This window comes from Saccopteryx bilineata, chromosome 4 (assembly GCF_036850765.1).
Source record: "Saccopteryx bilineata isolate mSacBil1 chromosome 4, mSacBil1_pri_phased_curated, whole genome shotgun sequence".
NCBI lineage: Eukaryota > Metazoa > Chordata > Mammalia > Chiroptera > Emballonuridae > Saccopteryx > Saccopteryx bilineata.
The window spans coordinates 107,153,040-107,170,743 of record NC_089493.1 but is presented as its reverse complement, the minus strand read 5'-3'; the positions used below and the strand labels follow the sequence as shown (position 1 = coordinate 107,170,743).

Below are 17,704 nucleotides of genomic sequence, written 5' to 3'. Positions count from 1 at the left end.
AGGAACAGATGATCTCGCCTCTCTCCTGCTCTCTCCCTTTCTCACTATAATATCAGTAAATAAAAATTTTAGAAATTAAAACAAAGAAACTTCACCAGAGTATCACTACATACCTTAATTAGAGTGGCTAAGTGAAAAAGTTATGACAAAAATTATAGCAACTGGAACTCTCACATACAGTTGGTGGAAATGTGATACAACACTTAGGAAAAGTATCACAGTGTTTTTTTAATTAAACATGGGCTACCCTATGATCCAGTCATTCCAGTTTAATATTTGAAAACATATGTGCCCACAGATATTCACATCAGCTTTATTTGTAATAGCTGAAAACGAGCAACAACAACCCAAATGTCCACCAGCAGATGAGTGGAATAACAAATTGCGGTATCGCCATACAATGGAATGTTACTCAGCAATATAAAGGAATGAACTACTCATACAAGCAACAACATGGATGAATTTCAAAAGATTGTGAAAGAAGCCAAACAATAAAGGACATAGTTTACACTAGAGTTCACTCTTAGTCCTTTACATTCTGTGGATTTTAATAAATGGATGTGTTATACATTCTGTGGATTTTAACAAATGTGTGATGATGTTATCAACCTTTATAAGTATCGTGCAGAATAGTTTCACTGCCCTAAAAATCTTTTGTGTTCCATCTATTCATCCTCCTTCCCCTGTTGGTCTTTTTTATTGTCTCCATAGTTTTACCTTTTCCAGAATGTCATATAGTTGGGCCTTTTCAGATTGACTCTTCTCAGTTAGTAATATGCTTGTAACTTTCCTCTATGTCTTTTCCTGACTTGATAACTCATTTCTTTTTAGCACTGAATAATATTCAGTTGTACGGATATACCAAGTTGACCTCCTGAAGTACCTCTTAGTTTCTTGCAGGTTTTGGTAGTTATGAATGAAGCTGCTATAAAATTCATGTGCAGGCCCTGGCCGGTTGGCTCAGTGGTAGAGCATCGGCCTGGCGTGCAGGAGTCCCAGGTTCAATTCCCGGCCAGGGCACACAGGAGAAGCGCCCACCTTCTTCTCCACCCCTCTTCCTCTCCTTCCTCTCTGTCTCTCTCTTCCCCTCCCGCAGCCGAGGCTCCATTGGAGCAAAGTTGGCCCGGGCGTTGGGGATGGCTCTATGGCCTCTGCCTCAGGCACTAGAATGGCTCTGGTTGCAGCACAGCGAAGCCCGGATGGGCAGAGCATCACCCCCTGGTGGGCATGGCGGGTGGATCCCGGTCGGGCGCATGCGGGAGTCTGTCTGACTGCCTCCCTGTTTCCAACTTCAGAAAAAAAAAATTCATGTGTAGATGTTTAGATGGACATAGGTTTTCAGCCCTTGAATAAACACCAAGGAGCACAATTGCTAGATGATATGTAAAGAGTGTGTTTAGTTCTACACCATTTTGCATTTCCACCCTCACTGAATGAGAGTTGCTGTTCCTTCATATCCTTACCGGCATTTGGTATTGTCAGTGTTGTGGATTTTGGCCATTCTAACAGGTGTATGATGGTATATCACTGTTTTGATTTGCATTTCCTTGATGGCATGTGATGTGAAGCATCTTTTGACATATTTATTTGCCATCTATGTATCTTCTTTGGTGAAGTGTGAGTTTAAAAAATTGGCCTGGCCCTGCCCAGAGAGCTCAGTTGGTTAGAGCATTGTCCTAGTACATAAAGGTTGCAGGTTTGATCCTCAGTCAGGGTACATACAGGAATAGATTTATGTTTCTCCCTCTCTTTCCCTTCCTCTCTCTAAAGTCAATAAAGACCCTAGCCAGTGGCTAGAGTGTCGGCCTGGCATGTGGACATCCCAGGTTCGACTCCTGGTCAGGACACACAAGAGAAGTGATTATCTGCTTCTCTTCCCCTCCTGCAGCCAGTGACTTGATTGGTTCAGGCGTGGACACCAGGCACTGAGGAGAGCTCAGCTGGTCCAAGCATATCAGCCTCAGGTGCTAAAAATGGCTCAGTTGATTTGATTCAAGCATTGGCCCCAGAGAGGGGTTGCTAGGTGGATCCCAGTCAGGGTGCATGTGGGAGTCTGTCTCACTATCTCCCTTCCTCTCACTTAAAAAATCAATCAGTCAATCAATCAATAAGAAGAAAATCAATAAATAAATTCTTTTAAAATTGGTCTTTAACCCGTTTTTGAGTTGTTCATTTTCTATTGTTGAGTCATTAAAATTCTTTGTGTATTTTATTTTATTTTATTTTTCCTTACAGAGACAGAGAGAGAGTCAGAGAGAGGGATAGATAGGGACAGACAGACAGGAACGGAGAGAGATGAGAAGCATCAATCATCAGTTTTTTGTTGCGGCACCTTAGTTGTTCATTGATTGCTTTCTCATATGTGCCTTGACCGTGGGCCTTCAGCAGACCAAGTAACCCCTTGCTTGAGCCAGCTACCTTGGGTCCAAGCTGGTGAGCTTTTGCTCAAACCAGATGAGCCCACGCTCAAGCTGGCAACCTCGGAGTCTTGAACGTGGGTCCTCTGCATCCCAGTCCGACGCTCTATCCACTGTGCCACCGCCTGGTCAGGCTCTTTGTGTATTTTAGATTGCAGTATTTTTTTGTGTGTGTGTGAAAAAGAGACATAGATAGGAAAGGAAAGAGATGAGAAGCATTGACTCGTAGTTGTAGCACTTGAATTGTTCATTGACTGCTTCTCATATGTGCCTTACCTGGGGGGGGCAGTGACCCCTTGCTCAAGCCAGCAACCATGGGGTCATGTCTGTGATCCCACACTCAAGCCAACAACCTCGGGGTTTCATAACGAGGTCCTCAGCACCCCAGGCCAACGCTCTATCCACTGTGCCACCACTTGGTCAAGTGGTATTGTATTTTTAATTTCCAATTTCACTTCTTCATTGCTGGTATATAAGAAAATACTTGATGGTCCTGGCCGCTTGGCTCAGTGGTAGAGCATCAGCCTGGTGTGTGGAGGTCCCAGGCTCAATTCCCGGTAGAACACACAGATGTGACCATCTGCTTCTCCACCCTTCCCCTTTCCCCTCTTCCCTCTTTCTATCTCTCCCCCTCCCACAGCCAAGGCTCCGCTGGAGCAAGTTGACCCGAGTGCTGAGGATGGCACCATGGCCTCTCCTCAGGTGCTAAAATGGCTCTGGTTGTATTGGAGCAGTGGCCCCAGATGGGCAAAGCATTGCCCCCTAGTGGACTTGCCCAGTGGATCCCAGTCAGGCGCATGCAGGATTCTGTCTCTTTGCCTCCCCAATTCTCACTTCAGAAAAACATACCAAAAAAAAAAGATATGTGAAAAGACGGCTTGACCTGCGGTGGCGCAGTGGATAAAGCCTCGACCTGGAATGCTGAGGTCCCTGATTCAAAACCCCAGGCTTGCCTGGTCAAGGCACATATGGAAGTTGATGCTTCCTGCTCCTCCCTCCTTCTCTCTCTTTCTCTCCCCCCCAAATGAATAAATAAAATCTTTTTTTAAAAAAAGAAAAATGAAAAGACAACCCACAGATTAGAAGAAAATACTTGTAAGTTATGTGAGTCCCTATAAATGACTGGCATCCAGAATGTATATTATAAAGAGCTCTTATAATTGAAAGAAAATATAAATAGCTCAATTAAAAAATGAGCAAAGGCCTGACCAGTCATGGTGCAGTGGATAGAGCATCAACCGGGGACACTAAGGACCCAGATTCAAAACCCCAACATTGCCAGCTTAAGTATGGGAACATCCAGTTTGAGCTCAGGATCACTGGCTTGAAGCCCAAGGTGGCTGGCTTGAGCCCAAAGGTTGCTGGCTTGAGCAAAGGGTCAATGGCTCAGCTGGAGCCCCTCCCACCATCAAGGCTTGTATGAGAAGCAATCAATGAACAGCTAAAGTGCCATAATTACAAGTTGATGTTTCTCAAATCTCTCTCCCTTCCTCTCTCTCTCTTTCCCCCCGCCCTCTTAAAAAATGGGAGATGGGAGGCAAAGGACTTGAACAAGCATTTCTCCAAAGAAGATATACAAATGGTTAATGAATACATAAAAAGATGCTCAACATAATTAGCTGTCAGAGAAATGCAAATCAAATCCACACTGAGGTATCACTTCACACCCACTAGGTAGCTTTATTCAAAAAGTTAAGTGTAGACAAGATGTGGAGTAATTGTAACATTCACACAGTGGCAGCCACTTTGGAAAACAGTCTGGTAGTTTCTCAATATATTTATATTTAATGTCACGTTACCAGATGAACCAGTAATACAGCCCCCTAAGTAATGAGATATGAGAGAAATGAAAAAGTTAAATAAGTAAATAAATGAAAGCATGTCCTCACAAAAACACATACACACACACAAGCATTACTCGTATTAGGCAAAAAACATGGAATCAAACCTAAATGATGGATGGATAAGTCAATGCGGTAGATTCATACAACAAAATAGTATTTAGCAATAAAAAGGAAGGAAGGTACTGATTCATGCTGTAATGTGGCTGAATTTTAAACATTAGACCAGGGGTCTCAAACTCGCTGGCCGCATGTGGCCCGCTGAACAATTTTGTGCGGCCCGCAGACTAATCCATGAAGTTCAAAATATTTTGGATAAAATTAAGTAAGCCTAGGGGCCTACTTGTATTTTTCATTTCTCTAGCATCCTAGCTAGATATTAGCTTAGTTAACAGCAATTGTGATGCGAACTACAGTTTCTGGTCGTTTTGTGACACTGAGTAAACTGCATGTACGATTGTGCTTGTTGTACTGATTTTTTTTTGTTTTCAACTGCAGTGAGAAAAGTGTTGCATAACAGTTGCCTTTTGTAGACCTAGTGTGGCCCGCCTAAGGGCTGTGATCTTGCTCTGCGGCCCACATGCTGAGTTGAGTTTGAGACCCCTGCATTAGACTAAGTTACAAAAGCCATTCATATTGTATGATTTATTTTTTGTATTATTTTTATTGATTCAATTTGGAGAGGAAAGAGAAGGGGGTTGGAGCAAGAAGCACCAACTCCCGTATGTGCCTTGACCAGGCAAGCCCAGGGTCTTGAACCAGCAACCTCAGTGTTCCGGGTTGATGCTTTATCCACTGCACCACCACAGGTCAGGCTGTATGATTTTTTTTTCTTCTTTTTTTTTTTTCTTTCTGAAGCTGGAAATGGGGAGAGACAGCCAGACAGACTCCCGCATGCACCCGACCGGGATCCACCCAGCACACCCACCAGGGGCGACACTCTGCCCACCAGGGGGCGATGCTCTGCCCCTCCGGGGCATCGCTCCGCCGTGACCAGAGCCACTCCAGCGCCCGGGGCAGAGGCCAAGGAGCCATCCCCAGCGCCCAGGCCATCCCCGCTCCAATGGAGCCCTGGCTGCGGGAGGGGAAGAGAAAGACAGAGAGGAAGGGGGGGGGGTGGAGAAGCAAATGGGCACCTCTCCCACGTGCCCTGGCCGGGAATCAAACCCGGGTCCCCCGCACGCCAGGCTGACGCTCCACCGCTGAGCCAACCGGCCAGGGCCGTATGATTTATTTTTTAAGAGAGAGAAGAGGGAAGGAGGAGAGAGAGAGAAGCATCAACTTGTTCCACTTAGTTGTGCACTCATTGATTGCTTCTCATACATGCCCTGTGGCTTGAGCCGGTACCTTTGGAATCAGGCTGGCATTGCTGGGATGGAACCAGCGACCTCGGCGCTCCAGGCTGACCTATCCACTGTGCCACTGGCCAGGGCCATATGTTTTTTGTTGTGTGTCCTTTTTTTTTGTTTTGTTTTGTCTTTGACAGAGACTGAGAGAGGGACAGATAGGGACAGACAGACAGGAAGGGAGAGAGATGAGAAGCATCAATTCTTCATTGGGGCACCTTAGTTGTTCATTGATTGCTTTCTCACATGTGCCTTGACCACAGCAGAGCGAGTGACCCCTTGCTCAAGCCAGTGACCTTGGGCAGCAGGCCAGCAACCTTTGGGCTCAAGCTAGCAACCCCGCGCTCAAGCTGGTGAACCCACGCTTAAGCTGCAATCTCGGGGTTTCGAACCTGGGTCCTCCGCATCCCAGTTTGAAGCTGTATCCACTGCGCAACCACCTGGTCAGGCTGATTTCATTTTTTAATGAAATGGCCAGCATAAGCAAATCCATACAGACAGAAAGCATTAATGATTGAGGGAGGGAGGTGAGGATGGAGAGCAACTATTAATGGATATAGGGTTTCTTTTTGGGTGACAAAAGTGTTTCAGAATTGGTTGTAGCGATGGTTAAACAACTCTGCAAGCGCCTAAAAACCACTGAATTGTGCACTTCGAGTGAGTGAGCTACATGGTCTGTGCATTATATCCCAATAAAGCTGTTATTAAAAAGACAGAAGCGTCACCCTGTCCAGAATGTCCCAATACACAGAGGTTGCTGGCTCAGTCCCTAGTGAAGGCACATTCAGAAACAGAGCGATGTTTCTGTCTCTCTCTCTCTCCCTTCCTCTCTCTGAAAAAAATCAATAAAATTAAGAAACAAAGTACAGAAATGTTTACTCTGTGATGGTGAAGTGGGTAACGCATCGACCTGGAATGCTGAGGTCGCTGGTTCAAAGCCCTGGGCTTGCCCGGTCAAGGCACATACAACAAGCAATCATTGAAAATCTAAAGTGAAGCAGCTATGAGTTGATACTTCTCACTCCCTCACTTTTCTCTCTCTCCTCTCTCTGTAGAGTCAATAAATAAAACATCTTTAGAAAACAAAAAACAAAAGAGTAACTAGCGTGTGGTATGAGTGTTACAGTTTAGCTGGGAGGATAATTAGGCGGTGGTGGCGGTGCAATGTGCAGCCTATATTATTGTGAAATATTCTGTTTTATAGGATCTTCTCTATCGAAGATCTAGGTCGCTAGTGGATTATGAAAATGCTAATAAAGCACTGGATAAAGCAAGAGCAAAAAATAAAGATGTTCTACAGGCTGAAACGTCTCAACAATTATGTTGTCAGAAATTTGAAAAAATATCAGAATCTGCAAAACAAGGTACTGTTATATTTAAGGTATGCTTTACACTACTATGTAAATTAAATAATTAATCCTAATGTCTTTTGTTCACAGAACTCATAGATTTTAAGACAAGAAGAGTTGCAGCATTCAGAAAAAATTTAGTGGAACTGGCAGAGTTGGAACTGAAGCATGCAAAGGTAAGGTCATATTAAAGGTTTGTTCATTTAAGGAACTTACAACTTAGAAATGAATCAGTTATGAAATTGATTCCGGGGTTACTGTAAGAACTATTCCTGAATTGAAATTACTTTTTACAAGTTTATTTCACTTCCTAAAAATATTTGGTTTTAGACAGACCAGGCGGTGGCGCAGTGGACAGAGCATAGGATTGGACCCAAGTTTGAAACCCCGAGGTTGCCAGCTTGAGCGCCGGCTCATCTGGTTTGAGCAAGGCTCACCAGCTTGAGCCCAAGGTCGCTGGCTTGAGCAACCGGTCACTCGGTCTGCTTAGCCCCCCCCCCCCCAGTCAAGGCACATATGAGAAAACAATCAATGAACAACTAAGGAGCCACAACAAAGAATTGATGCTTCTCATCTCTCTCCCTTCCTGTCTGTCCGTATCTATCCCTTTCTCTGTCTCTCTCTGTCTCTGTCACAAAATGTGTGTGTGTGTGTGTGTGTGTATAAATTTTATCATACAGAATTTACTGCTATACTTGTTAATCCTACAATATGGTGGACATTTTAAATTTGTACGAACTTTTAATGTCTTCATCCAATTTTTATATATATATATATTTTGTTGTTGTTGTTGTTTGTTTTGTTTTTATTTTTCCGAAGCTGGAAACAGGGAGGCAGTCAGACTCCTGCATGCACCTGACCGGGATCCACCTGGCATGCCCACCAGGGGGTGATGCTCTGCCCCTCTGGGGCGTCGCTCTATTGCATCCAGAGCCATTCTAGCGCCTGAGGCAGAGGCCACAGAGTCATCCTCAGCGCCCGGGCCAACTTTGCTCCAGTGGAGCCTTGGCTGCAGGAAGGGAAGAGAGAGACAGAGAGGAAGGAGAGGGGGAGGGGTGGAGAATCAGATGGGCGCTACTCCTGTGTGCCCTGGCTGGGAATCGAACCTGGGACTCCCTCATGCCAGGCCGACGCTCTACCACTCAGCCAACCAGCCAGGGCCTTTTTTATATCTTTTTTAATCTAAATTTTTTTTTAACTTTTTTTTTTTAATTTTTTATTTTTTCATTTTAGAGGAGAGAGAAAGAGATAGAGAGAGAGAGAGAGAGACACACACACACACACACACACACACACACACAGAAGGGGGGGAGGAGTAGGAAGCTTCAACTCCCATATGTGCCTTGACCGTGCAAGCCCAGGGTTTTGAACCGGCAACCTCAGCATTCCAGGTCAACGCTTTATCCACTGCGCCACCACAGGTCAGGCTCTAAATTTTAATTTAAAAGATTGATCTAGCATGACCAAGTGGTGGCGCAGTGGATAGAGCAACAGACTGGGACACAGAGGACCCAGGTTTGAAACCCTGAGGTCGCCAGCTTGAGCGTAGCAAAGAATTGATGCTTCTCATCTCTCTCCATTCCTGTCTGTCTGTCCCTATCTGTCTCTCTCTGTCTTTCTCTCTCTCTCTCTCTCTCTCACACACACACACACACACACACACACACAATAGTATGTGGCACCAAAAAAGGCTAAATTTTTTAGTTTTTATTCTCTCTGTACTAATTGGTATTAATTAATATTCTGTGATTATAATTATTTAGGTAGTTATGAATTCACCTCTATATTATCATCAACCATTATGTCTCCATTTTGTCTATGAAGAGTATAAGAATTATCAAATTCCTCATTAAAATCAAGAAAAAGTTTTGATAAGTTTGGCATGATATATATATTTACTGAACCCTGGGTTGGTTTCTAATGTTCACTGTTTTTGTTATTTTCTTTGGTTATTTATTTGTTATTTTTTGAGAGAGAACAGAAAGGACAGGAAAGGAGAGAGGGGGAGAAGCATCACCTGGTAGTTGCTTTCACTTTAGTTGTACATTGAGCTTCTCGTACCAGGGCCATGTCAGTGTTCCCCTTGCTCAAGCCAGCGACTCTGCACTCAGGGCCATCAACCTCAGGGTTTTGAACTGGAGACCTCAGTGTTCCAGGTCCACGTTCTATTCACTGTATCACCACTGGACATGATGTTTTTGTTATTTTTATTTATTTTTTTTTTGTGTGTGTGTGTGTGTGTTTTTCTTAAGTGACAAGGAGGGAGACAGAGAGAGAGACTCCCACATGTGCCCAACTGGGATCAACATGGAAAGCCCACTAGGGGTCAATGCTCTGCCTATCTGGGGCCGTTGCTTCGTTGCAACCGGAGTCATTTTAGCACCTTAGGCGAAACCATGGTGCCATCCTCAACACCCGGGGCCAGCTTGCCCCAGTGGAACTTTGGCTGCAGGAGGGGAAGAGATAGAACAGAGAAAGGGAAAGATGGAGACGCAGATGGGCACTTCTCCAGTGTACTCTAACCAGGAATTAAACCGGGGACATCCACACGCCAGGCCGACACTCAACCACTGAGCCAACCAGCCAGGGTCTGTTTTTGTTCTTTTTAAAGAAGTTATAGCCTGACCAGTATTGGCGCAGTGAATAGAGCATCGGACTGGGACGTGGAGGACCCAGGTTCAACACCTTGAGGTCGCCAGATTAAGCACGGGCTCATCTGGTTTGAGCAAGGCCACCAGCTTGAGCCCAAGGTCGCTGGCTTGAACAAGGGTTCAGTTAGTTGGTCTGCTGTAGCTCCCCGATCAAGGCACATATGAGAAAGCAATCAATGAATAACTAAGGTGCTGCAACAAAGAATTGATGCTTCTCATCTTTCTCCCTTCCTGTCTGTCTTGTCTGTCCCTCTCTGTCTCTCTGTCTGTCACAAAAATATAAAATAAAATATACTAAAATAATAATTTTTAAAAAATAAAATAAAAAATAAAGAGGCTATAAACTATCAAAGGTTCTGTTCTAAAGCAACAAAGGGTTGGCGGCCTGACCTGCGGTAGCACAGTGGATAAAGCGCCGACCTGGAACGCTGAGGTCGCCAGTTCAAAACCCTAGGCTTACCGAGTCAAGGCACATATGGGAGTTGATGCTTCCTGCTCCTCCCCCCTCTCTCTCTTTCTCTCTCTCTCTCTGTCTCTCTACTCTACAATGAATTAAAAAATTTTAAAAATGAAATAAAAAAGAAAGGGTTGGCAATATAGCCTATGAACCAGGAGTGACATTTCTGTTTTTATTTTATTTTATTTTTTTATTATTATTATTTTATTTTTTTTACAGAGACAGACAGAGGGGGATAGATAGGGACAGACAGACAGGAACGGAGAGGGATGAGAAGCATCAATCATCAGTTTTTTGTTGCGACACCTTAGTTGCTTATTGATTGCTTTCTCATATGTGCCTTGACCATGGGGCTACAGCAGACCGAGTAACCCCTTGCTCACCCAGTGACCTTGGTCCAAGCTTTGCTTAAACCAGATGAGCCTGTGCTCAAGCTGACGACCTTGAGGTCTTGAACCTGGGTCCTCCACATCCCAGTCCGACGCTCTATCCACTGCGCCACCACCTGGTCAGGCACATTTCTGTTTTTAAATGGTTATTTTAAAAACACGTCCCTGCCCTGGCTGGCTAGCTCTGTTGGTTAGAGTATCACTCCACAGCACGAAGGTTGCTAGTTCAATCCTCCCTCTACCCCAGTAGGGTACATACAGAAACAGATCGATGTTTCTGTCTCTCCCTCCCTTAAATCAATAAAATAAACATTTTAAAAAATAAAACATAGCCTCACCAGGTGGTGGCGCCACACATAGGGCGTCAGACTGGGATACAGAGGACCCAGGTTCGAAACTTTGAGGTTGCCAGCTTGAGCGTGGGCTCATCCGGCTTGAGTGCATGCTATCCAGCTTGGGCATGGGTTTGCTGGCTTGAGCATGGGATCATAGGTGTGACCCCATGGTCGCTGGCCTTAGCAAGGGGTCACTCACTTTGCTGTAGCCCCCTGGGTCAAGGCACATATGAGAAAAAAATCAGTGAACAAGTAAGGTGCCACAACGAAGAATTGATGCATCTCATCTCTCTCCCTTCCGGTCTGTCCCTCGCTCTGTCTCTTTCTCTGTGTCACACACACACAAAAAAAGTTAAAAATATTTCATGATATGATAATTATATAAAATTTGAATTTAATCTATAAATAAAATGTTATTTGAATATAGTCAGCTCATTCATTAAGCTTTGTCTATGATTGCTTTCACAGTACTTTAGAAAAAGGGAGCCTGACCTGTGGTGGCGCAGTGGATAAGGATGTCGACCTGGAATGCTGAGGTCGCCAGTTCGAAACACTGGGTTTGCCTGGTCAAGGCACATATGGGAGTTGATGCTCTCTGTTCCTCCCCCCTTCTCTCTTTCTCTCTCTGTCTTTTAAAAAAATTATGTTAAAGCAAAAAAGTGAGTAACTGAAAGAGACCAGATGTCTCTTAAAGTCTAAAATATTCGCCTGACGTGTGGTGGCACAGTGGATAAAGTGTCAACCTGGAAACACTGAGGTTGCCGGTTCAAAACCCTGGGCTTGCCTGGTCAAGGCACATATGGGGGTTGATGCTTTCTTCTCCTCCACCCTTCTCTCTCTCTCTCCCCCCCCCTATAATGAATAAATAAAATATTTTTTAAAAAGTCTAAAATATTCACTGTTTAGCCCTTGACAGGAAAACCTTGCTGACTCCTTGTAAAGGTTGATGTCAGCCTCTGACTTCCAGATTTTGTACTTCTTCAAATTCTTTCCGAAGTATGCTGTGTTCAGTTTTCTGATAGCTCTTCCAGCCCGGTGGCTTTCAAGTGGAGGTGGGTTTTCCTCCCGGGAGATATTTAGCCATTTCTGGAGCCATCTCAGTCACAACTGAGGTGGGTAGATTGCTACTGGCAGAGGCCAGGGATTCTGCTGAGCACCCACAATGCACAGGGCAGTCTACACAGGAAGGATTGTACAGTCCAAAAGATCAAGGTTGCCGAGGTTGAGAAACTACTCTGTTTAAGATGTCTTTATGATTTTGTAAATCTGAACAGAATCTCATTTTGGTCTCAGAATCCACCTAAGTTATTCCAGAAAGACTAGATAGTTAAATTCACAAGCAACATGGTTTGAAACTACCTTTGGATTTCATTTATTATAACTGGGATATGTGCCATCACATAATTGAAATCTTGTAACAGAAAACTAGATAGGTTACATTTGTGTCCTTGAAAATAGTCTCAAATGTATGATAAGGGTAGTAAAAAAAAGTGATCACACCAACTAAGGGTGTGAAGCGAGTCCTCGTATGCCATGCTGGTGACTTGTGGGTTGGTGCACACCCTTTTGGAGTGTGTCAAAGTGCAGGGTATGCATCTTTTGACTCAGCAGTCAACTTGAGGAATATAACTTTAAGAAGATAATTTCAGGCCCTGGCTGGTTTGCTCAGTGGATAGACTGTCGGCCTGGCATGCAGACGTCCCAAGTTCCATTCCTGGTCAGGGCACACATGAGTAGCGACCATCTGCTTCTCTTCCCCTCCCTCTATCCCCTCTCTCCCTCTTCTCTCTCAGCCAGTGTCTCAGTTGGTGTGAGCACCACTGAGGGATAGCTCGGTTGATTGAAGCATCACCCCAGACAGGGTTGCCTGGTGGATCCCGGTTGGGGTGCATGCGGGATAATTCTAAAAACATAGGCTTGCCTGACCAGGCGGTGGCGCAGTGGATAGAGCGTCGGACTGGGATGCCGAGCACCCAGGTGCGAGACCCCAAGGTCGCCAGCTTGAGCATGGGCTCATCTGGTTTGAGCAAAAGTTCACCAGCTTGCCTGACCTGTGGTGGCGCAGTGGATAAAGCGTCGACCTGGAAATGCTGAGGTCGCCGGTTCGAAACTCTGGGCTTGCCTGGTCAAGGCACATATGGGAGTTGATGCTTCCAGCTCCTCCCCCCATCTCTCTCTCCTCTCTGTCTCTCTCTGTCTCTCTCTCTCTCCTCTCTAAAATGAATAAATAAATAAAAAATAAAAATAAAAAAAGATAAAAAAATAAAATAAAAAAAAAGTTCACCAGCTTGGACCCAAGGTCGCTGGCCCGAGCAAGGGGTTACTCGGTCTGCTGAAGGTACGCGGTCAAGGCACGTATGAGAAAGCAATCAATGAACAACTAAGGTGTCGCAATGCGCAACGAAAAACTAATGATTGATGCTTCTCATCTCTCCGTTCCTATCTGTCTATCCCTCTCTCTGACTCTCTCTCTCTGTCTCTGTAAAAAAAGAAAACCATAGGCCCAAAGTCATTTATCACTGTCGATATATTGCCAACAAATTGACAGTAACCTAAATAACCTAAAACTGTTAAATATTTATGTTATTTCAGACTTTCAGATAGTTGTAAGGAAAGTACAAGAATTTCTTGATACTTTTTACCCAGATTCCTCAAACGTTCAGATGATCCCATTTGCTTTGTCCTTCCTCTTTACACACACACACTCTGTAAAAACACCTCACTTTGTCTTAAACCATTTGAGTAAATTGTGGATATGATGCCTCTTCACTCTCAAACACTTCAGTGTGAATTTTCTAAAACCAAATAATTCTCTTAAGTTTTCATTACCATAATAAAGATCAGAAACTTAATATTGGTATAATGCTTATCCAATCCACAAGCACTTAACTCACTTTTCACCAGTTTCAATAATGTCCTTAACAGCAGAAGGAGATTCAAAATAGTGTGTTGCATTCAGATCATGTCTTTTTACACTTTTTAATCTGGAAAAGTTCCTGAGTCTTTGTGTTATTATGTAACATTGGACACTATTAAAAGCACTGGCCTACAGAATACCCTTTAATTTGGGCTTAAGTATTGGGTTTAGGTTATGTACTTTTAGCAGAAATTCCAAAGAAGTGTGATGCTTATGTCTTCTCACTACATCATGGCAAAGCTACAATTTCACACTTTGGAATTAAGTCTTCTGCAGGGCCCTGCCTGGGTAGCTCGGTTGGAGCATCGTCCTGATACACCAAGCTTGCGGGTTCAATCCCCGGTCAGGGCACATACAAGAATCAACCAGTGAATACATGATAAGTGGAATAATCTCTCTCTCTCTCTCTCCCTCCCTCCCTCCCTCCTTCCCCCTCCTCACCCCTTCTTTCCTCTCTCGCTAAGATCAGTAGGAAAAAAATTTTTTTAAGTATTCTGCGGGGGATTGTGTAAAAATATCTCATCACTCAGTTACCAATGTCGAGTGTGGCAGCCAGTAGCCTCATGTCGCTGTCAAACACTTCAAATGTGGGTGGTGCAACTGAGGAGCTGAGCTGTTGTTGTTGAATGTTGATTCTATTGATTTTAGAGAGAGGGAGAGACAGGAAAATTGATCTGCTCTAGTATGTACCCTGATCGAACTGGCAATCTCTGCATTTTAGGATGTTGGTATAACCATCTGAGCTATCCGACCAGGACAGATCTGAGTTTTTATTTACTTTTTTTTTTTTTTTTTTTTTTGAGACAGAGAGAGAGTCAGAGAGAGGGATAGACAGGGACAGACAGACAGGAACGGAGAGATGAAAAGCATCAATCATTAGTTTTTTGTTGCGCATTGAGACACATTAGTTGTTCACTGATTGCTTTCTAATATGTGCCTTGACTGCGGGCCTTCAGCAGACCGAATAACCCCTTGCTCAAGCCAGCAACCTTGGGTCCAAGCTGGTGAGCTTTTGCTCAAACCAGATGAGCCCGCGCTCAAGCTGGCGATTTCGGGGTCTCGAATCTGGGTCTTCGGCATCCCAGTCCTACGCTCTATCCACTGTGCCACTGCCTGGTCAGGCTTATTTACTTTTAATTAATGGAAATTTAATATTGATTTAGCTGCATGTAGCTAATGGCTACAGTAGTAGCACTGTAGTAGTATACTATTTTTATCATCTATTCATGATTTTTTGCTGAGTCAAATAGAGTTATGGTGGTTGCCAAATGGTCATTCTCTAATTCCATCATGCTGTATACATTTTGGTTGACTTTCTACTCAATGAAAGAGGTTTTCCTTCATCCCTATTTATATATTATGTAAGCTAAATATACAGGATGGGACAAAAGTAGGTTTTATAGTTGTTCATCTGTAGTTAGAATAATACAATAGCCCTGGCCTGGTAGTCCAGTTGTTTGAGTGTTGTCCCACTGAGCAAGGGCTGAGGATTTGATCCTTAGTCTGGATACATGCAGAAATCAACCAGTGAATCTGTGTTTCTCTACCGTTCTCTCTCCCTCTCTCCCCTCACCTAGAATCAATAAACTTAATATAAATACAAGAATAAACTCTGTTTCGTGTTTGCCCCACCTTGTACTTAAATTTATCTTTACACATCTCTTATTTTGGGTGCCAGTTTACATCTTTTATGAATGGGTGCTTAAGGCCTGGCCTGTGGTGGCACACTGCATAAAGCATCGACCTGGAACGCTGAGGTCCGCCGGTTCAGACCCCTGGTCTTGCCCAGTCAAGGCACATGTGGGAGTTGATGCTCAAATAAATAAAGCCTTAAAATTTTTTTTTAATTTTAAAAAATAGGTCCTTAAGTATGAATTTTATAGAACACTTTAGTTTGTAATCTTACTATTTTTATAAAAACTGCTGTAACTCTGCCTCCATATATGCTAATAGCTAAAGTGAAGCGATGAGAACCTATTATACTAAAAAAATATTCACTAGTTTAACTCGAATACAAAGGGCATATTTTACCCCTCACTAGAACATGCCAAATCAAAACATTAATATTGGTCTAGATGGAAATTTACTGAAGAATCTAGTATGTGCAAATTATTGTACATTAAATTATATAATTTTATGTCTTTAAATTTTTATTTGTATATAAGTAGCTGTTCCAAAATTCTTGTATCTTAACAAATTTAGATTTATGTGATTTCTAATACTTTATGTTTTCAATGAGACTTCCGCCACACTGTTTGAACTTCATAATTTATTGATATTTTCCTTCCTTCTTAGGGTACTCTCCAGTTGCTGCAGAACTGCCTGGCAGTGTTAAATGGAGACACATAAGCCACGCTCCACCTTTGGGTTAAAAAGGGCTGCCTTCCTTCAGATTGTATTTTCGTTTTCTTAATGACGTTCGGCATTTACTGCTCACTGGAAACAAAAGAAACAGCTGACAAAGTGCATCTACTCTCCTTTTTCCTGAGAAACAGTGGGGCGGTGCATCCACAGGCGCTGCCAGTCTGCGGGGCATGCCGCGCTCCTGCACCTGCTGCTCCCCGGGCGGCTGTCGCTCCTCCTCTTCAAAACCCAAAATCCAATCTCTTTTTTAAGTAGTCTCTAGAACTGTTTATTTTATGAATACTATTCCTTATGGCTGCCAATCTTATTTACCTTTAAGTCGTTTCTGAATTTTCACCCTTTCAAAATATATTCTTCAAACAAGATAAAGATTTCCATTACCTTTTTTTTTTTTTTAATTTTTTTTTTAAACATTGTATACCACCTTAGTTCATTTGTGTATCCTGGTAAAACATCTTAATCAGACTGATTTTTAATTAATGACTATTTCTTAGAAGTTTTGGGACAGACTTTATGTAATCTTTCTAAGTATGATTTCTGAAGAAAAGCAAATGCATATAGTATGTTTGCCTTAAACTTGTAGACTAAACCAACTATTGTCAAATAAAGTGATAACAGTGATGATTTTTAACTCTGGTCATTGTATCACTCCAAAATGTGGAGTAGCAGTAATAAAATCTACTCCTGTATAATGCTTCACAGAGCAGGTATTGGTTTTTCTTATTTCCTTTAAAGTGACATATTTGAACCAAGTTCACCAATCCCTTTACAAAAGAATGAACTGCCGCTGTGCTTTTAGCACTTCATAGAAGATAGAATTGGGCAGAGGCAGCTATTTCTACAATGTGGAAGCTGAGAATATGGTCTGTTACAGTTTCCGGGCTCAGCCAGTTAACCACGTGACATATGCCAATGAGCCACTTGGTAGTTACACCAGTGTCTAGGGCAGTGTGGAGACAGAGAAGCCTGCTAGAGGGAGCAGTGCTTGACGGTGGAGAAAAAATTGAGACGCTTGTAATAAAGTTAGGGTACAGAATGGATCCTAATTGTCAGTAGTGACATTACAAATAAAATTGGCTTCTCTAATGTGAATGAACATTATGTCATGCCTATTTAAAGTTAGATTGAGCCTGACCTGTGGTGGCACAGTGGATAAAGCGTCGACCTGGAACAGCGAGGTCGCCGGTTCGAAACCCTGTGCTTGCCTGGCACATATAGGAGTTGATGCCTCCTACTTCCCCACCACCACCCCTTCCTTCTCTCTCTCTTTCTCTCCCTGCTCTAAAAATGAATAAATAAACCTGACCAGGCGGTGGCACAGTGGATAGAGGAGGACCCAGGTTCGAAACCCCAAGGTCGCTGGCTTAAGGGTGGGTTGATCTGGCTTGAGCCCAAAGGTCGCTGGCTTGAGCAAGAGGTCACTCGCTCTGCTGTAGCCCCCCCCCCACCGCCATCAAGGCACACATGAGAACGCAATCGATGAACAACTAAGGCGCCCCAATGAAAAATTGATGCTTCTCATCTCTCTCCCTTCCTGTCTTTAGCTGTCCCTCTCTCTGACTCTTTCTCTGTCTCTGTCAAAACAAAAAAAAGAAATAAAATATTTTAAAAAGAAAAATGAAAAAAAAAAGAAAGAAA

The 17,704-nt window shown here is 43.4% G+C and overlaps 1 protein-coding gene across 4 annotated transcripts in view; it reads left to right on the top strand.

The window, feature by feature from the left end:
• The window catches only part of SNX6 (sorting nexin 6), a 90,386-nt gene extending 73,621 nt beyond the window's left edge, over positions 1-16,765 (top strand). For 2 of the 4 annotated variants that reach the window (XM_066277714.1, XM_066277715.1), the window contains 3 exons: positions 6,809-6,968; positions 7,044-7,129; positions 15,998-16,765. In XM_066277714.1, coding sequence (XP_066133811.1) covers positions 6,809-6,968; positions 7,044-7,129; positions 15,998-16,051 — 300 coding nt within the window. In that variant the 3' untranslated portion in view covers positions 16,052-16,765. Of the gene's footprint in view, positions 1-298; positions 485-6,808; positions 6,969-7,043; positions 7,130-15,997 lie in introns of those variants that run through there. The other 2 variants (XM_066277716.1, XM_066277717.1) reach the window with 2 other exon arrangements.
• Positions 16,766-17,704: the final 939 nt, after the last annotated feature.